This window comes from Chenopodium album, chromosome 7 (assembly GCF_948465745.1).
Source record: "Chenopodium album chromosome 7, dcCheAlbu1.1, whole genome shotgun sequence".
NCBI lineage: Eukaryota > Viridiplantae > Streptophyta > Magnoliopsida > Caryophyllales > Amaranthaceae > Chenopodium > Chenopodium album.
This window is the reverse complement of record NC_137840.1, coordinates 58,693,269-58,719,099: the sequence shown is the minus strand read 5'-3', so window position 1 is coordinate 58,719,099 and position 25,831 is coordinate 58,693,269. Positions and strand designations below refer to the sequence as shown.

Here is a 25,831-nt window from a genome sequence, read left to right as displayed (position 1 = left end):
TATGATTCCTGCTATGCTTCTTATGTTTTTCCTAATATTCATGTTAGGGCTAAAGCTTTGATTTTTATATGTTTAGTGACATGCTAGGGTTTGTTATTAATCTTGTTAGTATCATGCCTAGGATCTTGCTATTAATATTATGCTTTAACATGAACACGATTATGATAATTATGATTATTATTATTTTGATGACGGTTATGATTATTATAATTATTATGATTGTTATAATTATGTTTATTATGATTATTATGTTTCTTGATATTTATTGTTATTGTTTGATCACGCTTTTTATGCATGTTTAAAGGGAATTTGTACTTGTAATCACGCTTAATAAGATAATTAATAATCTTGTTTAGGGCTAATTTGATTATAATTCAAGTGATCGCCAGTAATAGATTTATTTGTGCATTAATATTCAACCAACATAGATTATATAGGTTTAGGGTTAACCTAATGATTGCATGTTAGTCAGAAAGCACACATGAATACGATCAGAATAAAGTAGAGGCCTATTATTAGGGCAGGTTCAATGTCTTTTAGGTTGGATTTGTACCTTCATCCCCGAACTATCAGTAATGGTTCCAGACCTATTGGAGTTGACGATCTCCTGGATCGTTAAGGGGTGTAACCTTCACCCTGTGAACGGTTTACAAGTTCCTAAAACTTGTTGGCGACTCTTTTGCTCTAGCTTCTTTCCTTTTGGACGCCACCGTACTTTAGTGTATGATCACAGTGGGGTTCGAGTTTGGGGTAATGCTTGAAATATTCCCTACACTCATGAACAAGATTTAACCAAAGATAAAGCTAAATAACAATCTAAGCATACAAGGATTAAGCAAGGTAATTAACTATCAAAGCAATTAAAATGGAAGAGAAGAGTGAGAAAAAGTTACAAGAAGCTTCAACTTCAATAACAATGGTGGAACTTGTCTTCTACTATGATTGAGATTGAAATTTTCAAGCTATTAATTAAAATCTAACTTATGATTTGAGAATATTTGTGTTATACAATTACAAACTAAGAGGAAGCACTAAAAACTTGGATACCGTACAAATGAGCTCAAGGGGTTATTTATAAAGACCCCCAAATAAAAAGGACGGAGAAAACAAGAGTCGGGCACGGGTACAGGTTGGCACGGAGGTGTCAGACTTGGCACGGACATGCCACCATGTGCACGGACGTGCTCATCCGAAAGAAGAGAGGAAGAAGCTACTGATTTAGCCTAGAAATCCTGCACGGACGTGCCAGATGTGGCACGGACGTGCAGGCCTTGTTTTGCACAATCAGTTTTGAAACTGATTTGGCCTGTGCAAGCTGCACGGACGTGCAGGATCAGGCACGGACGTGCTGAACATCTGCACAGACGTGGAGGTCTTGAAATCAGCAGGCAGGAGTTTCTGGTCGTACTGAGGCACTCCTGCACGGACGTGCCATACTTTGCACGTCCGTGCAGACTCTCTAAGACCCTTATCTTCACTTTTCTTCGGTTTTGCTCCATTGTCTCGGCTTCTAACCTCGGTTTATCATGCATATGCTTCAAATGGTCGACTTTGGACCTAAAAACTCAACAAAAACACTAACAACCCGTGAAGCAAGGGATACACAAAAATTGAACAAACATCAGTATTAGCGGTTCATACTGCAACTTTTTTTCACTTTATGACAGTCCCACCTCCCACTATCCACTGATATAATATCTTCCAAACCTGAAAAGTTATTAACCAATAAAAAAAATAAGATAAGGAATTGGGATTAATAAGGCATAATGCCATTAGTAGCCAACTGTACCATGCAATACACCTCGACAAAAATTCTCTAAAGTAGACCAATTAAGAAATCAAATTTCTTACTAAAAAAAACATCAAATTCAACTATTCAAAAGTCCAAATGATTTTCTTCAATAAAATAAGGTTTCATAATTTTACATCAAAATATGAATCAAAGCAAAATCAACACATCAGGTACAATATAATGTTGCTCTAGTTATCTAACAACTAACGCCTTTTCTTCGACTAATGTGTTGATGCTCCTAACGCAGACTCATCCACCTATGTAATGGACTCTAAAACAAAAGATGTCGATGTCCGAGGGCGTCTCTGGTAGGTCAATGGTGGTAGGGGGGATAATCCTAACGGAGAACTACACGTTTAAAGGTAATGAAGATGGGCTCGGGAAACTAAGTGATGAGGAAGGAGGATGAAGAGTAGTAGTATAAGATCGAGGAGAAGCATCACTACAAAAATTTGGCCTTTTAGCAACAGGTGAAATCCGTTGCTAATTGCTAAAAATCCGTCGCTGGACATAGCTAGTTACGGATTTATCAACGGAATCACTCCGTTGGTAAAAACCTTGTCGCTAAATGAATTTAGAGACGGAAAAAAAATCCGTCGCTGGATTTAGCAACGGAAAAAATAAATCCGTCGCTGGATTTAGCAACGGAAAAAATAAATCCGTTGCTAGATTCAGCAACGGAAAAAATAAATCCGTTGCTAGATTCAGCAACGGAAAAGAAAAAATCCGTTGCTAGATTCAGCAACGGAAAAAATGTTTTGAATCGAAAAAAAAGCTGCTATTTGGGTCGACCTCACTAGGGTCAACCCGACTCGGCTTTCCATGAGACGCTCCTTGAATCTCCAATTGCAATATTACTGTTAGTAGGAGTCGAACCCGTGACCTCAATGTCAAATATTGATACTCTTACCAACTATACCAAATATTATTTGTTTACTTTTACGCACATAATTGATAATAAATGAAAGAAATATTAGAGACGGAATTTAAAATCCATCTCTAGTTTAGAAACGGAATTAGAAAATCCGTTTCTAGTTTAGAGATGAATTTAACTTACATAATTCGTCTCTAATGTAATATTTTAAATAATTAGTTTAAAAAATTATCTAGAGACGGAATAAAAAATCCGTCGCTCATATTAGCAACGGGAAAAAAAATTTCGTCTCTAACTTAGCAACGGAAAAAAAATCCGTCTCTAAATTTAGCAACGGAAAAAAATCCGTTGCTAGATTCATCAACGGAAAAAAAATCCGTTGCTAATTTAGCAACGGAAAAAAAATCCGTTTCTAATTTAGAGACGGATTTTCAATTCCGTTGCTAATTTAGCGACGGAATTTTTAATTCCGTTTCTAAATTAGAAACGGATTTTTAAATTCCGTCACTAAATTAATTTAGAGACGGATTTTTTGATTCCGTCTCTAATTTAGAAACGGATAAAATTCCGTCGCTAGAATTTCGTTTCTATATGGACATTTTTTTGTAGTGCATGAGCATAATATTGAGAAGGAGGAGGAGTTAGAGATCGAGGAGGACAAGGAGGATGAGGAGTAAGAGATCGGGGAGGAGTGGGAGTAGTAGAAATTGGAGGTCGAGGGTAATTAGGGATGTCCCGTGGTCGTCTAGGATCTAGGATACTTGACGAGAAGGTTGACTGAGTTGCAAGACCTAAATCATGGAGCAGGTATGCTTTGTCAACTGCATGTAAGGTCTCAATGCAAGAATTTGTTAAGCTTTTTAAGGTATGCAATGCCAACTCCAGTGCTTTTTCATCAGGCAGATCAGAAGTAGTCTCTGTAGTACGAGTGCACTTCCTTGCCACTTCAGCTATCGCTTCAGACTAGAAAATAAAAGTAGTTAGCTTGTCCATTCTTATAATTTATGAATAAAAAAACAAGACAGAATTCCTACACAAATGTAAACCATACCAGAACAAATTCATTAGAGGCGGGTTAATATTGATTTGAAGGACGCTCTCGGTTTGGCGGAGTGATAATGAGCCTTGAAATTGTTCGATACCATGATAGATAGGCATGTAGTGATGCTGATGTTGTTTGACCCCTAGGCAAAGTGCCATTTACAACTCTATCTTCCCGCCTATTCCATTCTTAGCTTCCAAGTGTATCCTCTCATAACTCTTGTTCTTTAATTTACCCCTCTACAATCAATACGGTGAAGTGATTCACTCGTGCAACACGAAAGAGGTATAGGCTGCTCATATCCAAACTGGCGCATCACTCGATCGGGTTGATGATACTCAATAATGTCAAAGATCGGGCTTGGTTTCGGGGAGACATTTTTAGGTGTCTACGATAATAAATCTGCATTAGTACTTCCTCGTTGAAAATAGGTAGGGTAAAAAGAAGGCCACTTTTATATTGGACAAAGTCAATCCAAGTCATGGTTTAATTTGATAGCAAGTGGACCAATAAATGAGCAAGAAAAAAAGGTGAAGAAGAGAGTCTAAAGCAGTGTTCACTTCTCCTTAAAAAAACCCAGTAAAAATAATTTCAATTCTGTAAAAATAAGTTTAATTCTGTAAATATAAGTTTAATTTAGCAAAAATAATTTCAATTTAGTAAAATTAATTTCAATTCTGTAAAAATCAGTCATTGTAAAGAAGAAATTTATTAGGAAATAAGTAAAAATAATTTCATTCTTGTAAAATTAATTTCAGTTCAGTAAAAATAATTTTAGTTAGCAAAAATAAGCGAAGTGAAAAGGGCCTAAGAGAAAAAAGTAAGTACACGTGGTACTAAGTTATACATGCAATTTTTTTAAAAAAATTTTCATCAAATTAAGCTACTATATCCTTTTGACCTTGTCTAACAAAAATTATTACTTTAACTCTAATCGTATACACATTCGACCATCCTTCTAATAAGTAGATTTACCTCTTACTACACTGATCGATAAGATTCATACAGAGTACCTTTAACTCAAACTCTATATACATAGAATACCATGTCCAATTAAAAAAGGTCTACCTCAAAATTGATCTCTCACTTGGCCAAGATTTATACACAAGACATTGATCAGCCCATGAACAAAATGGTATGTAAGTGAAAAGTGTTGTCCCACACTAAGCGATCGTACAAGTAAGATATAGTTTTGGAATGTGTATCCCACATACTCGAATAAAAGAGAAAGTTATCCACATTATAAAGCTAAGACTCTAAGAGGAACCATCTTGGAATAATAAAGAGGACTCTTGTAACGAATGTGACCCTGACCTGTTTATCGTGATATCGGAGCTGAGGATGAATTGAGTTATATAAGAGATACTATTAAAATATATATTTCACATTGAAAAAAAGTAAAAATTATGTTCTCTTTACAAAGTTAAGGAAAGTCGTCATATAATTTTGGAGTGAAACCTCATAAGACTTATAAAAGTGGGCTCTTACAAGGAATGTGTCCCGCGTCGGTTTAATACCTCTAGGAAGGAATTAATGTTAGAGCTCTACATGTGAGCACTAAGACTTGCTTGATGTACACAAATTGACCACTCACCTTCCTCCAATCCTATAATCAATAATGAATTTGTATTCTTGCTAAATGGGTTATGTCTTTAGAGAGGAAAGTACGGAGCATTAGTTTGATTCATTCACGATTTAGGCACACATGGCCTAAATCTAATCTAAGTAATAAAAAACAATAATTGTTTTCATACACTTAAAAAAATTAAAATTAAAAATAAAAAGAAAAAGAAAAACAGAGTTGTATAACTGATGTGTGATCCACAGAATATAGATGACTACACAAACTCTTATCAGTTATAGGGTCCACCATATTTATACTTTATTATTATAAGCAGCCATAAAATTAATTAGAGTATCCTAGATCTCAATCATTCCTTGATTAAATATTAATTTCTTACCTACATGTATGACTTCCCCTTAATTCTACATGTTGTACTATTAAATATTGATTTATTTATTTGTAAATCTGCATGTACAGTTTAAAAGACTATTTTAAACCATAATTCAATCAAAATCTTAAAAACGACTTTATACCCATAAAAAAAATACTGAGTATCTATAAATCTCAAAAATGACTTTATAAATTGAAAAATAAAACTACAAATATTAGCTTGAGAAGTGGTGTAAATGAGATTTGATTTTAAATTTAAGTGAGTATTAATTTCAAACTCCAAAAAATTCTTATACTACTATTTATTTTATTTTTACTAAATTTAAATTGACTTTTGTATTATTCACTTATATTTCATTGATCATTTTTTTGAAAGATCTCTAGTAGTCTAGTAAACTATTTCCATAAACATTATTAAAATAATTCATCTTTATGCTTACTAATTATCAATTGTATTATTAATACTCTGTAATTAAAGTTATACAAAGACATACAATCATGGTATAATCTCTAGTTCAGATTAATCACAAATTTTATTTTTTACATTGTTCCCCAAAAAGAAAAAAAAAATGTTACATCACTTCTGAGTATATAAAACGATTTTAGACTAATCTTAAAGTAAATTTCAATTTATGAGCTTTTATGTTAAGTTATTAACGCAAATATTAATGATTAAAGATTTAAAGTTGCACAATATTAACTCATGTGCCAATTAAAGTGTTACGAAATCTAAAATAGAGGATTTTGGGGAGTAAATAAAACAGGTCACGTGAAAAAAACACTTAGAGAATTAACCGTTCGTTTGGATTTCTCTCTCTTAAAAAAGGTATCAGTAGTTGTCTGCTGGCAGTATCTCAGAGCTTAGCTCTGTCCTGTAGTTGAAAAAAAAAAAAAAAAAAAAAAATCCTCTTGTATAGCAGAACTGTACAAAATTGGTTGTCAAATTAGACCTGTTATCTTTTTTTTCTCAAATCTTAACTATTTAAGTTGCTTAAATAGTTTTTTTTTTGGGTTAGATACTCTAAATTTTGCTCAAATTTTTAGTGATTCAAGATCATTTGAAGAGCTCAAAATGGAATTTTGCAACTTCTAGGAGAATTCTTTAGCCGCCTTCATTGATGGGTATGTGAGAAAAAATTGATTTTATAAAAATAAAATTCTGGGTTGTATTTATTTTTAGAAAAAAGGGAAAAAAATATCTGGGTTTTTTGAGTTTTGTGGTTGAGAATTGTTATTACTCAATAAAGAAAAAAAATATTGTGATCTATATTAATTCTATCTGTTTTGGATATGGAAGTAAAATTATTTTGTTTTGCATTATTTTTTGAGCTTTTGGAATTTCTCTGTTACCAAATCTCTTTCGAAATTTTGGAACTGATTCATGCAATTATTGATGTGAGTAAATTTGGGATATTGGAATATAATTTATATATACTTGAATTATGTTCAAAGTTGCTACTGTAGTTGATCTCAATGATTGGATTGAAGTGTTCTGAGCATCGTTGAACTGAATTCATGCAATTATAGTTATTGCCAACTTGAACATTGATAGTTATTTTGGTTTTCAAGTAATTCGTGTCGAATTTGAGGGTGAGTTTGTGTGTAGGTTTGTTTAAAAGTTGTTTCAATGTTGCAGAATTGGAGAAGCATGTATAATTGTATATAGAAGCATTTTGTGAAAGTTGCTGGCCATTGCCACTATAGTTGCTGGTTTTCCATTGTCCTTTGGTATTAATTTCGGACTTTTGGTCTTTCGCGATTGTGCTGTGAAAGTTGGGGCAGCTACGGCAGATTCAAGAGGGGTATTGAGATTGCTAGGTACTAGTACTTGTTGAGGAAGTTGGTGCAGCAACATCATCTTATACACCATTCAAGAAGGGTATTGAGATTGTTAGGTACTGGTACAAATCAATGGCTTCGGTTAATGAGGATACCGAGAATAAAGGGAGTATGTGGGATTTGGATCAGACCCTCGATCAGCCCATGGATGAAGAGGCAGGAAAGCTTAAGAATGCATACCGAGAAAAGGTATGATAGAGCATATGTTGCAGTACTTTTAAATGAGATTGTTACCTCACTAAGGTCTTGTATGCTTGTTTTCGTGATTTATATGAAGTTTTATATAGCTATACCATGTTTTTTTGGCCGGCAGATGTAGTTTACCTATTCAAGTAATTAACTGTGTGGTATCTTCTAACTGCAAGACCTTGTAACATATGAAGTGTTGTTGATTCCTGCAGAAATTTTCAACGCTAGTGCTTCTACGTTTGGCATTCCAAAGTCTTGGGGTAGTGTATGGAGATTTGGGCACATCCCCGTTGTATGTTTTCTACAATACATTTCCGCATGGAGTGAAACATCACGATGATGTGATCGGTGCACTTTCATTGATAATATACTCTCTCACCCTTGTCCCATTGTTGAAGTATGTTTTCATTGTCTGCAGAGCAAATGATAATGGTCAAGGTACTGATCAAACCTTTCTGTGGCTTTCATTTTATTATGATTTAAGTCATAAATTTCTGAAGTAATGACATTCGTGCATAACACTCATCTCATGCTTTTGTTTTAAGCTACTTTGATTGTGTTCTCATATTGTAATTCTTCAAATGTAGACATGCTTTGCACAATGACAAGGCATTCTAATTCTTGTAATGTTTTTAATCTGTGGTTGCTTAATTTAATGCTCAAAGGAAGATGCCAAATGTTCTTAGTTATATTTTCGCGATCTGCTACTTTAATCTCCTCCGGCTCTTATTATCTGGTATAATGTGGAGGCTGGTGTTTTATTCTGTACATTTTCTACTATCAGTGTAATTTCGTGAGACTATATGTTAGATATGTGGTACTACTAATGTAGATTGCCCTCACAGACAACCAAATGCTATTTACTGAATCCATAAATCTTAAGTTCTTAACCTAAATTGCAGTTTGCAACTCCATTGCCCAAAATGTCTAGGTCCTTTCAGCATAAATCTCTTACTCTGGTATTTACTATTGGAATTCTCAGTCATAATCCGTACTTTACTTTAAATCTATTCATTATGTAAAACATGCTAAGATTGATAATTATGGGTCTTATGACGTATAAGAACCAATAGTTTGTATTTCTAATGAGATAATGTTGGTTCTAAACTCCAATAGAGATGCCTAAAACATTTGCAGCAAATACCTGATATGTTCATTTCCTGCAGTAGGGACAAGTGTAACTGTGCAAAAATATGTGTTAGTGTTACCCTATTGAAGGTTTTTGTGATAAAATCATCTAAGCAGTATATATTTTAAGTTTGGGTATAAGGCTCTGATATTGTTGAAGTTACTGGTGCATTTTAATCTTGAGAACTGGGGGTCCACTACTCTGCATGTCAGAGGTGTACTCTTTAATAGTGGTAGTAAGCCAGTAATTGTATCGAGGGACTAAGTACTTGATATAATTGATTATTTCTGCTCTTTTTATCTAGTTTTGATAAGGAATATTTATTTATCTGGTGCAGGGGGTACATTTGCTCTTTATTCATTGCTATGTAGACATGCTGATGTAAATACAATTCCAAACCGGCATAGAACAGATGAGGATTTAACTACATATAGTCGCTTTAGGCTCCAAGAAAAATCATTTGCCTCAAAAACCAGGCAATGGCTAGAGAAATATGCATCCAGAAAAAATACTCTACTTCTCCTTGTTCTTGTTGGTACTTGCATGGTAATTGGAGATGGAATCCTCACTCCAGCAATATCAGGTATATGCCGAGCCCCTAACACACCATTGCTTTCTGGATCTTCCTTTTTTTTGTTAGTTTTAAATTACATGTTAAGCGTAAGGATATAAATCTAATGCCCCCAAGAATGTATACGAATGCATGTTGAGAAATAAGCAAGTAACGGAGAATAAATGGTTGATTTATGTAGTCTACCTCATTACGATCTTTTCACTTTCAAAGATGCAGTTGTTGAGCTGACAGCTAATTCACGATAGTGTTTGAGATTTGAGAGCCTATGAAATCATGTAACTGTAGTAGTGGACTAAATTCAACGACAAAAGCGTTGAATTTGTGAAATTATAGTTTTCATAGGTTGAAGAGAATGTTCAAATGATATCTCGTATATTATCTTTTTTACTTGTTGGACTTGCTGAGTTGCTGGCAGCCTGGCACATACTTTCAAAACCTCTCGTGACATCTTGAGATTGAATTTCCCTTGTAAATAAACTATTCCTTGACCAAAATAGATGTGACTTCAGTCATTGTATTTTGTATGTAGTGATTGCTACTAAATGATGCAAGTCACTGATGCCTCATTTTTCCCCATCCTTTGCCGGAAGACCACTACAATGAAGCTGTCAAAAGCCTAAGATTTACTCCAACCATCTTTTTAAATATCTTAATGGATAAGAAAGAGATTATTCCAGGGATTATGATGATAAAGATGTTAATGGAGCAGGATGTGCAGCAGCATAGATAGTTCTTTGTCTTGGGCATGTGTTTATTATGTTTATTTAACAAATAAATTATTAAATCTTTTCAACCTATTTTACTAAATGTGGATTTGTATAGCTTTCTATAAAGAATACCGTAAATCATTTCCTTTAAGAATAATCAATGTTGTCAAAGACGGCTTATATTCATCATTAAACTTTCTTCGAAAATCTTTATCCACTTAATTTTGTTCTGTTATGCAGTTCTTTCAGCTTCTGGTGGGATCAAGGTCGACCACCCCAATTTGAGTAACGGTAGTCCCATATTTCTCTCTTTGACTTATTTATTACGGAGTATTATTTTCTAATGCGATCTTTATGGAAAATGTTTCCAGATTATTTCCAGATTTTGACATATTTTTCTTGGTGTGCAGATGTGGTTGTGCTTGTTGCTGTTGTGATATTGGTGGGTTTGTTCAGCTTGCAACATTATGGTACTGATAAAGTTGGGTGGCTTTTTGCACCAATTGTGCTACTCTGGTTTCTCATGATTGGAGGTATTGGTGCATTCAACATATGGAAATATGATAGCAGTGTACTGAAAGCTTTTTCTCCAGTCTATCTGTATCGCTATCTCAAAGGAGGAGGAAAAGATGGATGGACCTCTTTAGGAGGAATCATGTTAAGTATAACCGGTAAGAAACTAGAAAAAAAAAAAAAAAAAACCCAATTTTGCAAATCATCTCATAAAAAGGCCGTTGCCATGTTTTCATGCTTTTAAAAATTAATAGCAAAGATTCAAAATTTAATACAAAGGTTCACGTTCAATCCTCAATTGTACAAATGACAGGGACAGAAGCACTGTTTGCTGACTTGGCTCACTTTCCGGTGTTGGCCGTACAAATAGCATTCACAGTAATTGTATTCCCCTGCCTTCTTCTAGCATATTCAGGACAAGCTGCTTATCTAGTAAATCATCAAGACCATGTGGAAGATGCATTCTATCACTCAATACCAGGTTTATCTCAGCTCGACCTTTCTTTTTTCCTGTGCACATACATTTGCAATAATATTATCAGATAATATAGCTTAATTAAAAAAATATATATATGTAAGGATGAGGGGGATTAATGTAGGGGGCGGGTTCCACAATTTTGTGAAGTTGCCCGTTTGTGGGGTCTAAAGATAATACAAGTCATAAGAAGGACCAGGATATAGTAACTACTACTATACTTGCATAGATAATTTATTTGGTTTAAGTTTAAATTAGAAATAAAGGGAGTGGCATAAAGTTAGAATTTCAATATTAAACAACTTATCTGTCTTTTTTCTTTTCATAATTAACTATTAACATTTAGAGATGTGAGTTTGAGTGATAATGGAAAACAAATATTTTTCTATAGGACGTGCATGACCTTTAGATATTCACAAGGGACTTTGCATATCCAATTAGCAACATTATTATTTATGGGCTGATAGTGCACTTCAGAAATAAAAGAAAATGGTGTTTTAATAAAGTAGTTTGGCTGACATATGAAGATAACATTTAACAAATAATTGTCTTTTGTAATAGGATTCAGAGTTTCCATACATAGGATGCTTTTATATCTATCTAATATGTTAATGAATTTATGCTAATAGTTGATATGACTTGTGAGTGTCAGGGTGTGACAATGATTGTCCCAAATCTGAAGAACAACAATTTACCAAATCTGGACACATAGTTTGGTAATTTGTAGACGGATTGACTTCTGTAAAAGAGCATGAGGGGAGAGAATAAAAGAGTAAATGACCCTTTAGTTTTTCTTGGGTAACTGGGTGAAGTTCCATGGGTTCGGACTATGGTTGTAAATATCAAGACAACTAGACAAGTGTAAAATCGCAATCAACTGGAAGTAAAGTAATTTGTGTTATTCAAATGAGGTCTATGGTATAGAAATAAAGATACAATTGTGTTTCTTGATTGTCATGCTTGAGACATTTTTTTAATTGCAGATAGCATCTACTGGCCAGTCTTCGTCATAGCAACTTTGGCCGCCATCGTTGCAAGTCAGGCAACCATATCTGCAACGTTTTCAATTATAAAGCAGGCTCTTGCTTTAGGATGCTTTCCAAGAGTTAAAGTAGTACACACTTCCAAGAAATTTCTCGGGCAAGTATACATTCCAGATATCAACTGGATTCTTATGGTCCTTTGCATAGCTGTAACTGCTGGATTTAGGAACCAAAATCAGATTGGAAATGCTTATGGTGAGTTTGTTTCTTTTGTCTTTTGTCCTTTTATTGCATTTGTTATGATGTTATTGTGTGCTTGTGGCTTCTCTTTTCCATTGGATTTTCCTTGTAGGGAATTATTCTTGCATTGCCTTGGTTCTAAAACTAACTTATTGACGATTCAGGAAAAGTGTTATCTAAAACTGTCTTGAATTCTGATGTCAGGCTTTGTGGTAATGTAAGTTTCAATATCTTCAAGATTATTGCCTACCCTGTGGAGGTGTGCTAGACATTTATTCTAATGTCTAACAGCGGTTTGACCATGATTGAGCTAGAATAATTCTGGCTGATAGCCAACTGAAATTTATGCATCTTTCCAACTTTTATACTACGTATAATGTAAGGGGTTATATATTAATCTGTGTCAGCATATAAAATCTATGCATTTGGTATCAGCATCTCAGCATTGATAGCTATATGTCATTCGTTTTCTGTAAAAGTTCTGTATTTACAATATTGCTGCACCTGTACAGAATAGTGCTTTTCAGTCTTCCAGTCTCTCATCATAGTAACTTTAAACTTGGTGCATCTTCATGTGTTGACAGGTACGGCAGTTGTGATAGTCATGTTAGCCACCACATTCCTCATGATTCTAATCATGTTGCTGGTTTGGCGGTGGCACTGGATACTCGTCTTAATCTTCACTGCTTTGTCATTACTGGTGGAATTAACCTACTTCTCAGCTGTTCTCTTCAAAATTGATCAAGGTGGATGGGTCCCCCTTGTCATTGCAGCTGCCTTTCTCATTGTCATGGTGGTTTGGCACTATGGAACTGTGAAGCGCTATGAGTTTGAAATGCATAGTAAGGTCTCGATGGCTTGGATTCTTGGCCTTGGCCCTAGCTTAGGGTTGGTAAGGGTACCAGGAATTGGACTTGTGTACACCGAGCTAGCCAGTGGTGTCCCCAGTATTTTTTCTCACTTCATCACCAACTTGCCGGCCATCCATTCAGTGGTTGTTTTTGTATGTGTAAAATACCTTCCAGTGTATACAGTCCCAGAAGATGAGAGATTTCTTGTGAAGCGGATTGGACCTAAGAACTTCCATATGTTCCGTTGTGTTGCGAGGTACGGTTACAAGGACCTTCATAAGAAAGATGATGATTTTGAGAAGAAGCTCTTTCATAATCTCTTCATGTTTGTTCGCCTTGAGTCTATGATGGAAGGGTGTACTGATTCTGAAGAATACAGCAGCATATATGGTCAGCAAACAGCTGAGTCTAGAGACTGCCTGTTGGATAATGGCACAACGATAATGACTGAATTTGAGCACACAATTGAATCAGGGGATTCCATTATGCCTGCCAATTCTCCTTTGCGACTACTACAACTAAGGCCAAGGTCGTCCGGGCAGACAAGCAGCCAAAATGAAATTGATGAATTGGAGTTCTTGAATAGTTGTAGAGATTCTGGGGTGGTGCATATATTGGGCAACACTGTGGTGAAAGCAAGAAAAGATTCAAGGTTGTATAAAAAGATTGCCGTTGATTATATTTATGCGTTTCTTAGGAAGATTTGTAGAGAGCATAGTGTGATCTTTAATGTCCCGCATGAGAGTCTGTTAAACGTTGGTCAGGTATTTTATGTATAACATTATTCAATTCCATAATTTCATCAATAAGGGAAAAAAGTAAAAAAAAAAAAAAAATTGGTCATCAATTCACAAGATTAGTACAAAATCCATTATTCCCCATTTACTCATTTTGGAGAGCTACAAATCAGCAGAATATATCACAACCTTGTACAAGAGATACACTATACAGGAACCCAGACTAGTAATGTCTTCACAACACAAAGGGCTAACACAAACTGGTAAGAGTCAGAACATGTAGAGCCAACACAAACTGGTAAGAGTCTTTTCACCTCCTTTTAGCTAGCTAAAATATTATCAATAAGCCCGAAATCATTATATACGCGAATGCTTAGTTGAATTTGTTATGCCTATCATATCTCCAGCCTACCTGTGGAATACTGATATGCCTCTTGCTAATGAGCCTGCTACACATTAACACTTTAACCATAGATTTTCAACCTAGCTAATCTTAGAAAAGATTTGATATAAAATGGGACATAATTTAACCCCTAAACTACCAAACCTTTGATGCACGACCAAAGTTGGAACCCTGAGGATGGATATGCATCTAATTGCTTTGCCACAACTTAGAGTTCAGCGCTCTTCGAATCCTTGGTTATTAGATACCTATTGCAAATAGTTACTGCTTTCTCGTATTATCCTTAATGATACGCTAATAAAAAATTTGAAAGAAAAGTGCTGTATGTATGTATGGTAGATATTTAAATTTGAATAATGATGGAAAATTATGGTTAAAGTAAAATAGCTATGTTTCCAAAAACGGACCTAGATAGATCAAACACGGTCTATTCTGTTATTCTGCGACTTAGGGTGTATGATCTTCCAACACAATTTAGAATGTGCCAATTCACAGTCAAGTATGAATTCTATGTATGTTAACTCAAACAGTGAAACCGATGGACAATGAGACAATGATTATCATTTGCACATGAATTATAAGAAGAATTGCACTTTTATTCAACTAGAAAGGCATTTACAACTTACAGCAAGAGAGTAAACACAATGCTGATGTACAAAACATCCAGCAAGGAATTGCGGACGTATCATGATTATGTATATACTATCTTCTTGTCAACGACGTAGACATACAACTTTCTAGCCTCAGTTCTTTGGAAGTTCCTCTTTGACTCCTTGGTAGCATCTGGGCTTCAGAACGCCCACATATGGAAGATTTCTATAGAGCTCAGCAAAGTCCATTCCATAGCCTACCACAAAATGATCTGGACACTGCCAAAACTATGACTGTTAGACATCATATCCTAAATTCTAAGCAGACACAAATACAACTACAATCATATGGTGAACTGAAAGTTGATCATCTAATTTTTGGTAAATCCAAAATAGTTTATCTTTTTTACTGAAGGAACATTACAGCACTCGAGCATCTTTAAAGAACATAACTTACATTGTTTTAATTTTCAAGAGTTAATTCACATATTCACAGGTTATATTAATTACAGCCAGCATGGTTATAAATTATAAGAGCATTTTCTCATAAACAATAGGCCGTGGCCTTTTAATATTGAGCATTCTGGTGCAACAACCACAAGACTAGCAGGCAGCAGCCCCAGGCCATACAACCAAGCAATTTAATATTGTGGTCCTAATATTAGTGATCAAATTCAATTCAGTTCAAAATTTACACAGCACAAAAGAGACAATAAAACTTCGATATCAATGCACCATGAACAACTAAGGAAAATACAAAGTAATGACTTTTATCAGTATTGTAAGTTTCAAATGAGTGAACGGAACGAGCATTACTGTCCTCATCAAAGCATGAGCTTATCTTGCCTAGTCAAACTAATACAACCGAGTTAAATGAGATCGTAATCAAACAATGATTTTAATTACTTCCTCAGATTAAGTATTGAAGTGACCAGAATTTTCACATAGATACTGAATAAACTAAGGTTTAAGAATCAAATAAAGATTAAGACATAAAGAAAATGCTGATAAGCTTCTCTTTATTTGACAGGTTGTTTTCATAATTCTAATAATTGGACACCGCATCAAACGCACAGCAGTAAAGGCAAGTGCCAGCTGCATGCTTTGATTCTAAAACCACAAAAATCAGCTACAAGAATAGAGTAATAAATTTGGTACTCCGTAAACCTTGGGGAGGCCTGAGGTGAACCAATTTGGTTTTCACTTGTCAGAAGTTTTACAGTACCTTCCTTATCTGGTTAGGTGTTGCACATCATTTACGTTTAGGTAACAATCATCATCTGGACCATATCAATGTATTCTAAATGAAGATATTAAAAGGAAGATAATTTTGTTTGTTGTAGCCTTCTACTTTAATAAATTTGATGCAATTTCAGTAGTTTACCACAAGGAATCTTTCAGAAAAACTAGATCCCAATGCAAAATTACCTCAAAGCCTCGATAGAACTTTCCTTTCCCAAAGAGCTCTATATTAACCTTCCGTCTTGATGGCTTATCAAGGAAGGTGCATACTGACACAGAAGATGCTCCCTTTGATTTCAAATGTTCAATGAGCCGACATAACGTGTTTCCTGTATCCACAATGTCCTCAACCTGAATCCAAAGGAAGAATGTGGAGAACATAAGCAAAGAAATTATGTACACCGATGAATTTGGTTGAAAATCATTCAGAATTACAGCATTTAACAACATAAACAGGATTTTGCCAGAATTATTCCATTCAAAGTACAAGGTAAGTCTAACAATGTCACATTCCTAATAATACACCTATTTGTTGACTTAGGTAATATTCTAAGTCACCTTATTCCAAGAACTTTATATCTTATTCTTATTGGAATCAAACAAATCAAATCAAATGAGACCTAACTAGACTTTCTTATAGGCGTACACTAACTTCCAAAAATACGAAACTTCATATTAATAAGAGTTTTAAACTAGATATTTGAGAAAAGGGCACATTAAGACGAATCTGACAAGACTGAGAAAACAAATAGAGTCAAAGTGGAGATAAAATAACATCAAACCAAACCAAATCAATATTATTCTGAACAAATTTTTGTTCCGGAGAAAAACATTAACCAAAATGACAAATTTATCAAAGTAATCAGACTATTTTGTATGCTATGATAGACAAACAAACAAACATAATAGTTCTTGACTTTTTAGAATAGTAAAAAAAAAAATAATAAATAAATAGAATAGAATAGTAAAAATTGAGAAAATAAGTTTCTTTTTATAAATTCCGTTCCGTGCTTAATCAGATTCTTAGTTGATAAAATATAATGGCAATATTACAATCAAGAAGCATTACAACAGTATTTACAACATAATTAAATGTACTAGAGTAGCATACTCAAAATCACCAATACAATTTTCTCTCATTTTACATATGCATCATATCCTAAAAATGGGTTCACATTAAACATAAATATTCGTTTATTTTTCAATATAGTGATTAATGAGTAGATGGGACACTTAAAATCTTAACCTACACGAAAACTATTATCCATATGTATTATACTATTATAGGAGACAAGTGTGTTGTGTCGTGTTAAACTTGTGTTCGATTATGATAGACGTGTTGGAAAATCCTTTGACAGCTCCATTCAAAGAAAAAGATACGAGTTGCAAAAGAGCCAAAAGTGTAAAACATTGTAAAATGACTTAGGGCCTATTCACATTTACTTAATTTCAGTTCAGCTCCAATCAGTTCTTTTCAGTTCAGCTTTTAATTTCCTTCTCTCATAAAATATTCATTTTAGCTCAGCTCAGCTAAGTTCAGCTCATTTCAGTAAATGTGAACAGGGCCTTAATCAAACACTAATCATAACAATACGTGATGTAAACAGAAAAAAAATTGGTACCACATTGATGGATTGAAGTTATGTATTGACAAACGTGTGTTGCAACAGTTTGACTAATACATTGTTCGTCTCAATTTACAATTTTACAATTCCAAAACTCTCACTTATTAATAATGAGATATTGAAATTATTCTTTCACAACATCAAAACTTTATAATTTGTTACTAACTAAAGTCAAACATCGATTGAAATTAGGCATTGACAAACATTAAACATTGCAAACATAAAACAGGAAATAAAATTCGTAAATGATGAAAAAAAAAAAAAAAAAAAAAAAAACCAAATTAGAAAGTACCAAAACAACGTGTTTGTCGGTGACATCGAGCTTCAAGTCAGAGGAGATAGAAGGGGAGCCATTAGAGAGAGTACCGGTACCATAAGAGCTAACTCGAACTAAATCAATGGAAACCGGTAACGATACTCGTCGGACTAAATCGGCTAAAAACACGAAACAACCGGTAGCAACGCCGACAAACACCGGTAATTCGGTGGACTTAACGGCGGAGATGTCGTGGGTGAGTTGAGTAGCGAGTTCGGAGACTCGGTTCGAAATGTCTTCTGAAGTCCATAGTATGTTCTCTATGTCATCCTCCATTGAAAAGCCTTCAATTTGTGTTTACAAAAACAGAAAGTGTATTGTGGTTTATGATATTATGAATATTTGATGAATATATGCTACCTTCGGTTCGTACTATATGTAACTTTGAAATATTTTAGGAAAAATGGAAACTAATAATCCCACCTTTGCCACTTCTGCTCAAAACAATCCCACTTTTTCGAATTTTCAAAATAATCCCACCTTTGACCCCTATCTTCTCAAAATGAGCCTTTTAACCCACAACTTGTTTAGCAGGTTAATAATTTTTTTTTTTTTCAATCTCTCATCTCCCACCTTAGCTATCCACCATAACCACCACCACCCTTCCATAAGCACCACCACATCACCACCTAACCCCACCACCTTCTTTCTCTCTCCTAACTCCGACCACCGCCATCCACCCACAAAACCCCCCTAACACCAACCACCCCAGCCAGTGGCAGCCACCTCAAAATACCACCGCCATCCACCCACAAACCCCCCTTAACACCGACCACCCCAGCCACCCCGAAATACCACCGCCCACGAATTCAGCCACCACGAACCCCAGCCACCACAAACTCCCACCACCCACCCACAAATCCCGACCACCCACGAAACCCAAACCACCCCCGAAGTGTCGATCTCCCCACGAAACCCACCAACCCCGAAATCCCGACAAACCCACGAACCCCAGCCACCACAAACTCCCACCACCCACGAATCCCGACCATCCACGAAACCCAAACCACCCCCGCCGATCTCACCCACGAAACCCACCAACCTCGAAATCCCAACCAACCCCAAAACACCGACCAACCCACGAAACCCAAACCACCCACGAACCCCGAATCTCCCACGAACCCCGGCCACCCACGAAACCCAAACCACCCCGAAATACCGCCGCCCACAAACCCCGACCACCCACAAACCCCGATCTCACCCATGAAACCGGGAAAGGGAGGTGGGGAAAGGGCAGGGGTGGTGAAGTGGTGTCTGATGCGGTGGACGGTGGTGGGGAGTTTTTTTTTTTTTAAAATTTGCAAAAATTAAAATTGTACCAATCAGAAGGTGACACGTGGCAAGTCACCTTCTAAAATAAGTTACCAATTTCACAAACCGGTAAAAGGCTCATTTTGAGCAGATGGGGGTCAAAGGTGGGATTATTTTGGGAATTCGAAAAGGTGGGATTGTTTTGAGCAGAAGTGACAAAGGTGGGATTATTAGTTTCCATTTTTCCAATATTTTATGTCTCACTGCAGTTAAGTTGCATATAATACGAAGCGGGGGTAGTTTATGATTCCAGCCTCCTCTAACTTAGGGGCCGTTTGGTTGGGGGTAATCAACAAAGGGAATGGGAATCAACTGGCTCGATTTCCTTTGTTGTGGTTTGTTAAGCACATTTTTTCATTCTCTTTACTCTCCCCATTACCCCAAATCCTTCTAACTTCATTCCCCACCCCCTAGACTTTTCCATTCCCTTTCCTTAGCCACCCCTTCATAATCACACCCACACCTAGCCACCACCCTTTCACCACCCAGTCGCACCTCCACGGCTCCACTGACCTTCGCCGCCCCTTCCCTGATCGACGATGCCCCTTCCCCGAGCCTCCACGACCATCGAAAAACCTAAAAAACCAACCCACTTCACTGTTAATCCGTCGAACGACCTTCCCCCGCCATCGAAACCCTAGGCGCTAGGGTTTCGAGGGTGGGGGAGGGACGTTCGATGGATTTCACGGGGAGTGGTGAGGTTTTTCAGCGGCGTTAGGGTTTTTCTGGGCTAAGGAGATTTTCGGGGGAGGGACGACCTCCGCTGGGTCGACGAGGGAAGTCTGGCGAAGGGCGGCGAACGGTGGGGGAGGTGCGGCGACTGGTTTGGTGGTGGTTCGGTGGTGGTTTGGTGGTTGGAACGTTGGAGAATGAATGTTACTGGTGGTTGTGTGGTGGTGGGAATAGAGGGAGTGTTTCCCTTTGTTTTAAAACAAACATCACAAATTTTAGGTATTTTCATTCCATTCTTCTCCTTTCCCTTTGTTCATTGTATTCCGATTCCCTCGTGCGAACCAAACGACCCCTTAATATTTCTTTTGTTCCACAAATATTGCAATAAAGATGAAAATATGCATTCCAAATGCATTTTTGGAGACAAATCTAATAAGAGTATAAAACCCTACATGGCTATATTTTAGTTTACATACTTTGCATAAGTCATAATATATGATGAAACAAGCATATAAATAGTGTAAAAGTCCAATTGCTGTAATATTACTAGAGCAGAAGAAGTAATAATAATTGAAAATTCTACAGATTTTTCAACATATACCATTGAGTTTAACGTTAATTCACCATATACCACCCAAATTTTTCAAATTCAACATATAACCTTCAGTTTTATGAAAATGTTACAACATGCCATCTCCGTTAACTCAGTTAGTGATTAAAGTTAATTATCAGCTTGGATTAGGTGATTATTAATATTATTTATTTAATTAACGAACTTTATACAAGTACTCCCTCCGTTTTTAAATACTTGCTCCATTTCTCCATGCGCGGAGTTTTAGGAGAAAATTGTATAAAATAATATAATATGAAGGTATTGGGGTTGATGGAAGAATAAAAAATTATAAAAATTCAAAAGTAGTGAGAGAATTGGAAGAGAGAGAATATGGAATTAATATTGTTGGGTCCACTTGGTGAGAGAAATTAATTAAATATTGTAATAGCTTTCCAAATAAGAAAATGGAGCAAGTATTTAAAAACGGCCGAAAAAGGAAAGTGGAGCAAGTATTTAAAAACGGAGGGGGTATTATTTTATTTTTTTTACAAAAATTAATAATTATCCAAAAAATACCTCAACCAACCACCACACTGCAACCCAACCACCCACAATGCCCCCAACCCCCCGGCCACCCTACACCGACACTTCCTCCTAAACCCCGCGGCGGCGCCACCCTAACCCCGAACCTCCCGTCGACGTCTTCCTCTTCCCCTAAACCATCATCTTCTCAATCTAAAACCCCTTCCCTTCCTCGAAAAGCCTCCCTCCCAACCCATCGGTCGTCCAAACCCCTTTGCAAAAGCCGGCAAACCCAATCCGCCCCTCCCTCTGTCATCTCCATCCTCTTTCTCCCCTGAATCACCACCTCGAAACCCTTAAACCAAATTTAGGGTTTCGATGTTGGAGATTTAGGGTTTTGGAGAGGTTGTTTTCTTTTTTTTTGGAAGGTAAGAAAAGTATATTGATAAAAAAAAACTGTACAAAAGAATAATGTACAATCCTGACAAGCAGGAACCCAAAACTACACAAGCCTTAACAACAAAGGCAAACAACCACCATGGTTTTAAGTTAAGCCTTACCACCTTCTAGGAAGGGTTTAAAGCATGAACAAAAAACCAAAACCAGGTCAAAGAGATCCCTGGTACCTTCTAGGAAGGGCTTAGGGAAAACCAGACCTGCAGAATAAAAAAACCTACGCCCAACACCCCATACAACCAGACTAAACAGCAAAATACAGCAAAACAGTTAAATGCATGACTTGAGGTGTTGCAACCATTTATAGTCTTCAATCTTCCATGTGTGATTGATCATCTGCTGACATCTAGTCACAACTTCTCTCTTTACACCTTTTGATAGTAAATCCGGCCTGAGAACAGCTTTATACCAGAAAGCATGGTTCCTAGCCATCCAGATATTGTATACAATTGCAGACAGGCAAGCCAGGATCACTTTTTGCTGAATACAGTTTTTACCTCTTCTTTTCCAGTTCTTCCAGCTATTAAGAGAATGCATAAGGGAACTAGGAAATCCAAGCCAATGAGCAACATCATCAATGACCTTTGCACTATAACTGCAAACAAAGAAAAGGTGGTTGCTGGTTTCAGCATCCTCACCACACAGAAGACAGTCATTAGAGTCACAGACCCCAAACTGAACTAGCCTGTCTCTAGTTCTGAGCCTATCCAAAGCTGAAAGCCAGTTGATAAAGGTATGCTTAGGAATGTTAAAATGATTCCAAACCCAGGCATACCAATTTACTTTGTCCATGTTACCCTGAAGCCATTTGTAGCCATCTTTGATTCTGTATCTTTTATTTAACCAGTCCTCAGTCTCAAACCCCTCTCTAAGCTCATCTTTGACCTTACATAACAGCTTCCAGGCCCAACCAGCATCTTTCTTTGGATTATAATCCCACCAATCCTCATCCTTGATATGGACAGAATGAACCCATCTAAACCATAATGAATCAGATTTCTTTGCAATTTTCCAGACATAGCTTCCCAGAGCAGCTTTGTTCCAATTTCTGCAGTGTCTAATACCTAAGCCACCAAACCTCTTGGGTCTGCAAACCCAATCCCAGACAATTGGGGGGGACTTAGACAAAACAGCATTACCACTCCATAGGAAAGCTCTACATAGCTGAGTGATTATATCTACCACTTTCTTAGGTAAAAGAACACACTGATCCTAATATGTATGCAAACTCATAAGGACAGAATTAATAAGGGTAACTCTAGCAGTATAGGACAGGTTTCTACTACTCCAGCATTGCAGTCTCATCAACATTTTATGAATCAGGCTATCATAATCACTCACTTTCAGATATTTGGCATTTAGAGGGATACCAAGATACCTAAAAGGCATATCACCAATGACAAAACCAGAATTCATCAATATACTATCCTGAACCTGCTGCTGAACATTCCCACAGTAAATTGTTGTTTTATCAAGGTTTGCTTGAAGCCCTGATCTTGCCTCAAAAGTTTTCAAAGCTCTAATAAGGAGTTTCACAGAACCAGTGTTACCATAAGAGAATAACATCAGGTCATCAGCAAAAATCAAATGATTAAGAGCTAAAGGAGCACATCTTTGGTGAAATTTAAATTCTTTCTTTTTACCAATTTTCCTGAGAAGTCTGGTTAGATACTCCATCACAATAACAAACAAGAGAGGGGACATAGGATCACCCCGCCTCACACCCTTTATCCCTTTGAAAAAGCCATAAGAACCACCATTGAGCAGCAGAGAGAAAGAAGGAGTGGTCACACACTGCATGATCCAAGAGATGAACTTGGAGGGGAAATTAAGAGCAGTCAACATCTCATGAATAAATCTCCAATTGACAGAATCATAAGCCTTCCTCCGATCAACCTTAATAGTACATCTGGGAGGCTTTCTCTTAATACTATAAGCTTTAAGCATATCCTGACAAATCAGAATATTATCTAAAATAGATCTCCCAGACACAAAAGCACCTTGACAACCATCAATCAGATCAGGAAGCACTTCCTTCAATCTATCACAAATCATTTTAGAAATGATCTTGTACACCAAATTGCAACAAGAAATTGGTCTAATTTGAGTGACCCTATTAGCATGCTCAACTTTAGGGATCAAAGTAAGGGTAGTAGCATTAATCTGCTTAAGGAGCTTACCTGAACTAAAGAAGTCTAGAACAGCTTTGGTGATGTCAGGACCAACCAAACTCCAGGTAGCCTTGAAAAACTTGCTGGAAAACCCATCAGGTCCAGGATCTTTGTCATCCTCAATGCTCCACAAAGCTCTCTTAACATCCTGCTCACAAAACTCCCTGCAAATATTGATGCCCTGATCTTCATAAAGCACTTTACCTTCAGAGATAACTCCATGATGAATATTACCATTCATTTAAGTCTCAGTACCAAGAAGCCCTTGATAATACTGAAGAAAAGCATCACACACTTGCCCTGGATATAAGATAACCACCCCTCATCAGTTACAATAGAGTAGATATTATTCTGAAGTCTTCTCTTTCTGATCATAGCATGAAAGAAAGCTATGTTCATATCACCATCCTTGAGCCAATGAACTTTAGCCTTTTGTTTTAGAAAGTTAAATCTATCAGTGTGAGTTTTAGCAAATTGTATCCTAGCCAATCTTTCTTGACTGATTAACTCTTCATTACCAGGATCACTTTGCAGCTTAATCTGGATGTCTGCAAGATGTTTCTCAGCAATTGCATCATCAACTTCCACACAAGAGAACCTACCCATCTTGGATTCTTTCAGGAAGTGCTTCACCTCTTTCAGCTTCCTCACACATTGGAACATAGGAGTACCAAAGACCATTTTACACCAAACATCCTTAATCCCAGGAAGAAAGTCTGGGGAATCTACCCAGATATTCACAAACCTGAAAGGCTTTTTAGTATGATTACCAGAATCAAATAAATTGATCACACAAGGGCTATGATCCATTAACCCCTCAGGGAAAAAAGTAGCTTGCATATCAGCAAATTTCACCATCCAATCATTATTAACTATAACCCTGTCAATCTTTGAGCAAACCCTATCCTTGCCTTCCTGTTTATTATTCCAAGTATAAAACATTCCTCTTGTAGCCCAATCAGTGAGCCCAGCATGCCTTAGACAAGATCTAAAAGGCTCAACCTCAGCTAAGGACACAATGCTCCCTATTCTGTCATTCAGATTCAGCACACTATTAAAGTCTCCTTGCAAGATCCAAGGACATTTCACCTTATTACTGAGCTCAACAATCTTCTCCTAAAGCTGTACTCTAGCTCCAGTAGTATTCAGACCATACACCATAGTACAATCAAAACTCAACCCAGTAGCTTTGTGAACTACATAAACATGAATCAATTGAACTTCAGATCTTACCACAGTCACATCAAAGAACTGAGATAACCAAACCACCCAAATTCTACCCCCTTTATGGTAAGGGTAGTTAGCATATACAGACCAGTCACTTCCAAGCCTACTAAAAACATCACCAAACTTCCCAGCCTTCACCTTTGTTTCAAGAAGTCCAAATAAACCCACTCCATGGTGTCTAATAAACCAAAGGACATCACAGAGCTTGCTAGCTTTATTTAGACCTCTTATATTCCAAAATCCAAGCTTATCCATGGTAAGAGTGAGAACATTCTCCCTCTTCCAAAACACTGAATCTGTTACCACTGCTACTGATTAAATTCACCCCTGGCTGCATTAACTGAGGTTTCTGACAAGCATCATCAGCCTGCAAATCATCATTCAAGATATTTGTCCTGCTCCCATCATTCTGATTCTGAGTATCAGGTTTTTGAATTGGCTTCCATACTCTTTGTGGCTTTTTCTTTTGTCTATTCATCTTTTGGTTTTTCTCAGCTTGCAGCCCCTCCATTTTCCTAGCTTAAATTATCAAAATTTAATACACTATCACAACAAGCAGCAGTACGAAGTTCATCATCAATGGCGGATGAAGAAGAACGAATTACCTGAAGCCAATTGTTAAACTCCTGCTTATGCTCACCACGATATTCTACAGTTACCTCCTTCATAGGGCTAGTATTCTCCATTACTTCATCAAGCCAGCTCTCAACTGAGACATCCTCAGAGGCAATGCTCTGTTCTTTCCTCTTCGTATAATTCCTTGTTTTGGGTCTAGAATTCTGCCTTGCTTTCTGCTTTTTCTTCGATTTAGAGCTTGAACTCTTGCTTCCCTTACCCTTCTTCC

The 25,831-nt window shown here is 36.6% G+C and overlaps 3 protein-coding genes across 4 annotated transcripts; 1 reads left to right on the top strand and 2 right to left on the bottom strand.

Moving 5' to 3' along the window:
- The first annotated feature begins 6,517 nt into the window (after positions 1–6,517).
- Positions 6,518–14,051, top strand: LOC145639105 (potassium transporter 10-like). Of its 2 annotated transcripts, none has more exons than XM_081690262.1 (9): positions 6,518–6,784; positions 7,299–7,690; positions 7,903–8,128; positions 9,157–9,402; positions 10,341–10,391; positions 10,511–10,771; positions 10,927–11,094; positions 12,072–12,326; positions 12,896–14,051. In XM_081690262.1, the coding sequence occupies exons 2-9, from the start codon at positions 7,574–7,576 to the stop codon at positions 13,939–13,941; spliced, it is 2,370 nt and encodes a 789-aa protein (XP_081546388.1). In that variant the 5' UTR covers positions 6,518–6,784; positions 7,299–7,573; the 3' UTR covers positions 13,942–14,051. The 2 variants fall into 2 exon arrangements, with proteins under 2 accessions (XP_081546388.1, XP_081546389.1); XM_081690263.1 differs by lacking the exon at positions 6,518–6,784 and adding an exon at positions 6,884–7,057.
- Positions 14,052–14,877: 826 nt separating this feature from the next.
- Positions 14,878–18,427, bottom strand: LOC145637985 (uncharacterized). Its single transcript, XM_081688972.1, has 3 exons — positions 18,052–18,427; positions 16,321–16,485; positions 14,878–15,171 (listed from the first exon to the last, which is right to left on the bottom strand). The coding sequence occupies exons 1-3, from the start codon at positions 18,349–18,351 to the stop codon at positions 15,046–15,048; spliced, it is 591 nt and encodes a 196-aa protein (XP_081545098.1). The 5' UTR covers positions 18,352–18,427; the 3' UTR covers positions 14,878–15,045.
- A 5,570-nt stretch (positions 18,428–23,997) lies between these two features.
- LOC145640371 (uncharacterized) lies at positions 23,998–25,498 on the bottom strand. The gene is made up of 3 exons (XM_081691663.1): positions 25,313–25,498; positions 24,994–25,266; positions 23,998–24,876 (listed from the first exon to the last, which is right to left on the bottom strand). Exons 1-3 carry the CDS (start codon positions 25,496–25,498, stop codon positions 23,998–24,000), a joined length of 1,338 nt encoding a protein of 445 aa, XP_081547789.1.
- Positions 25,499–25,831: the final 333 nt, after the last annotated feature.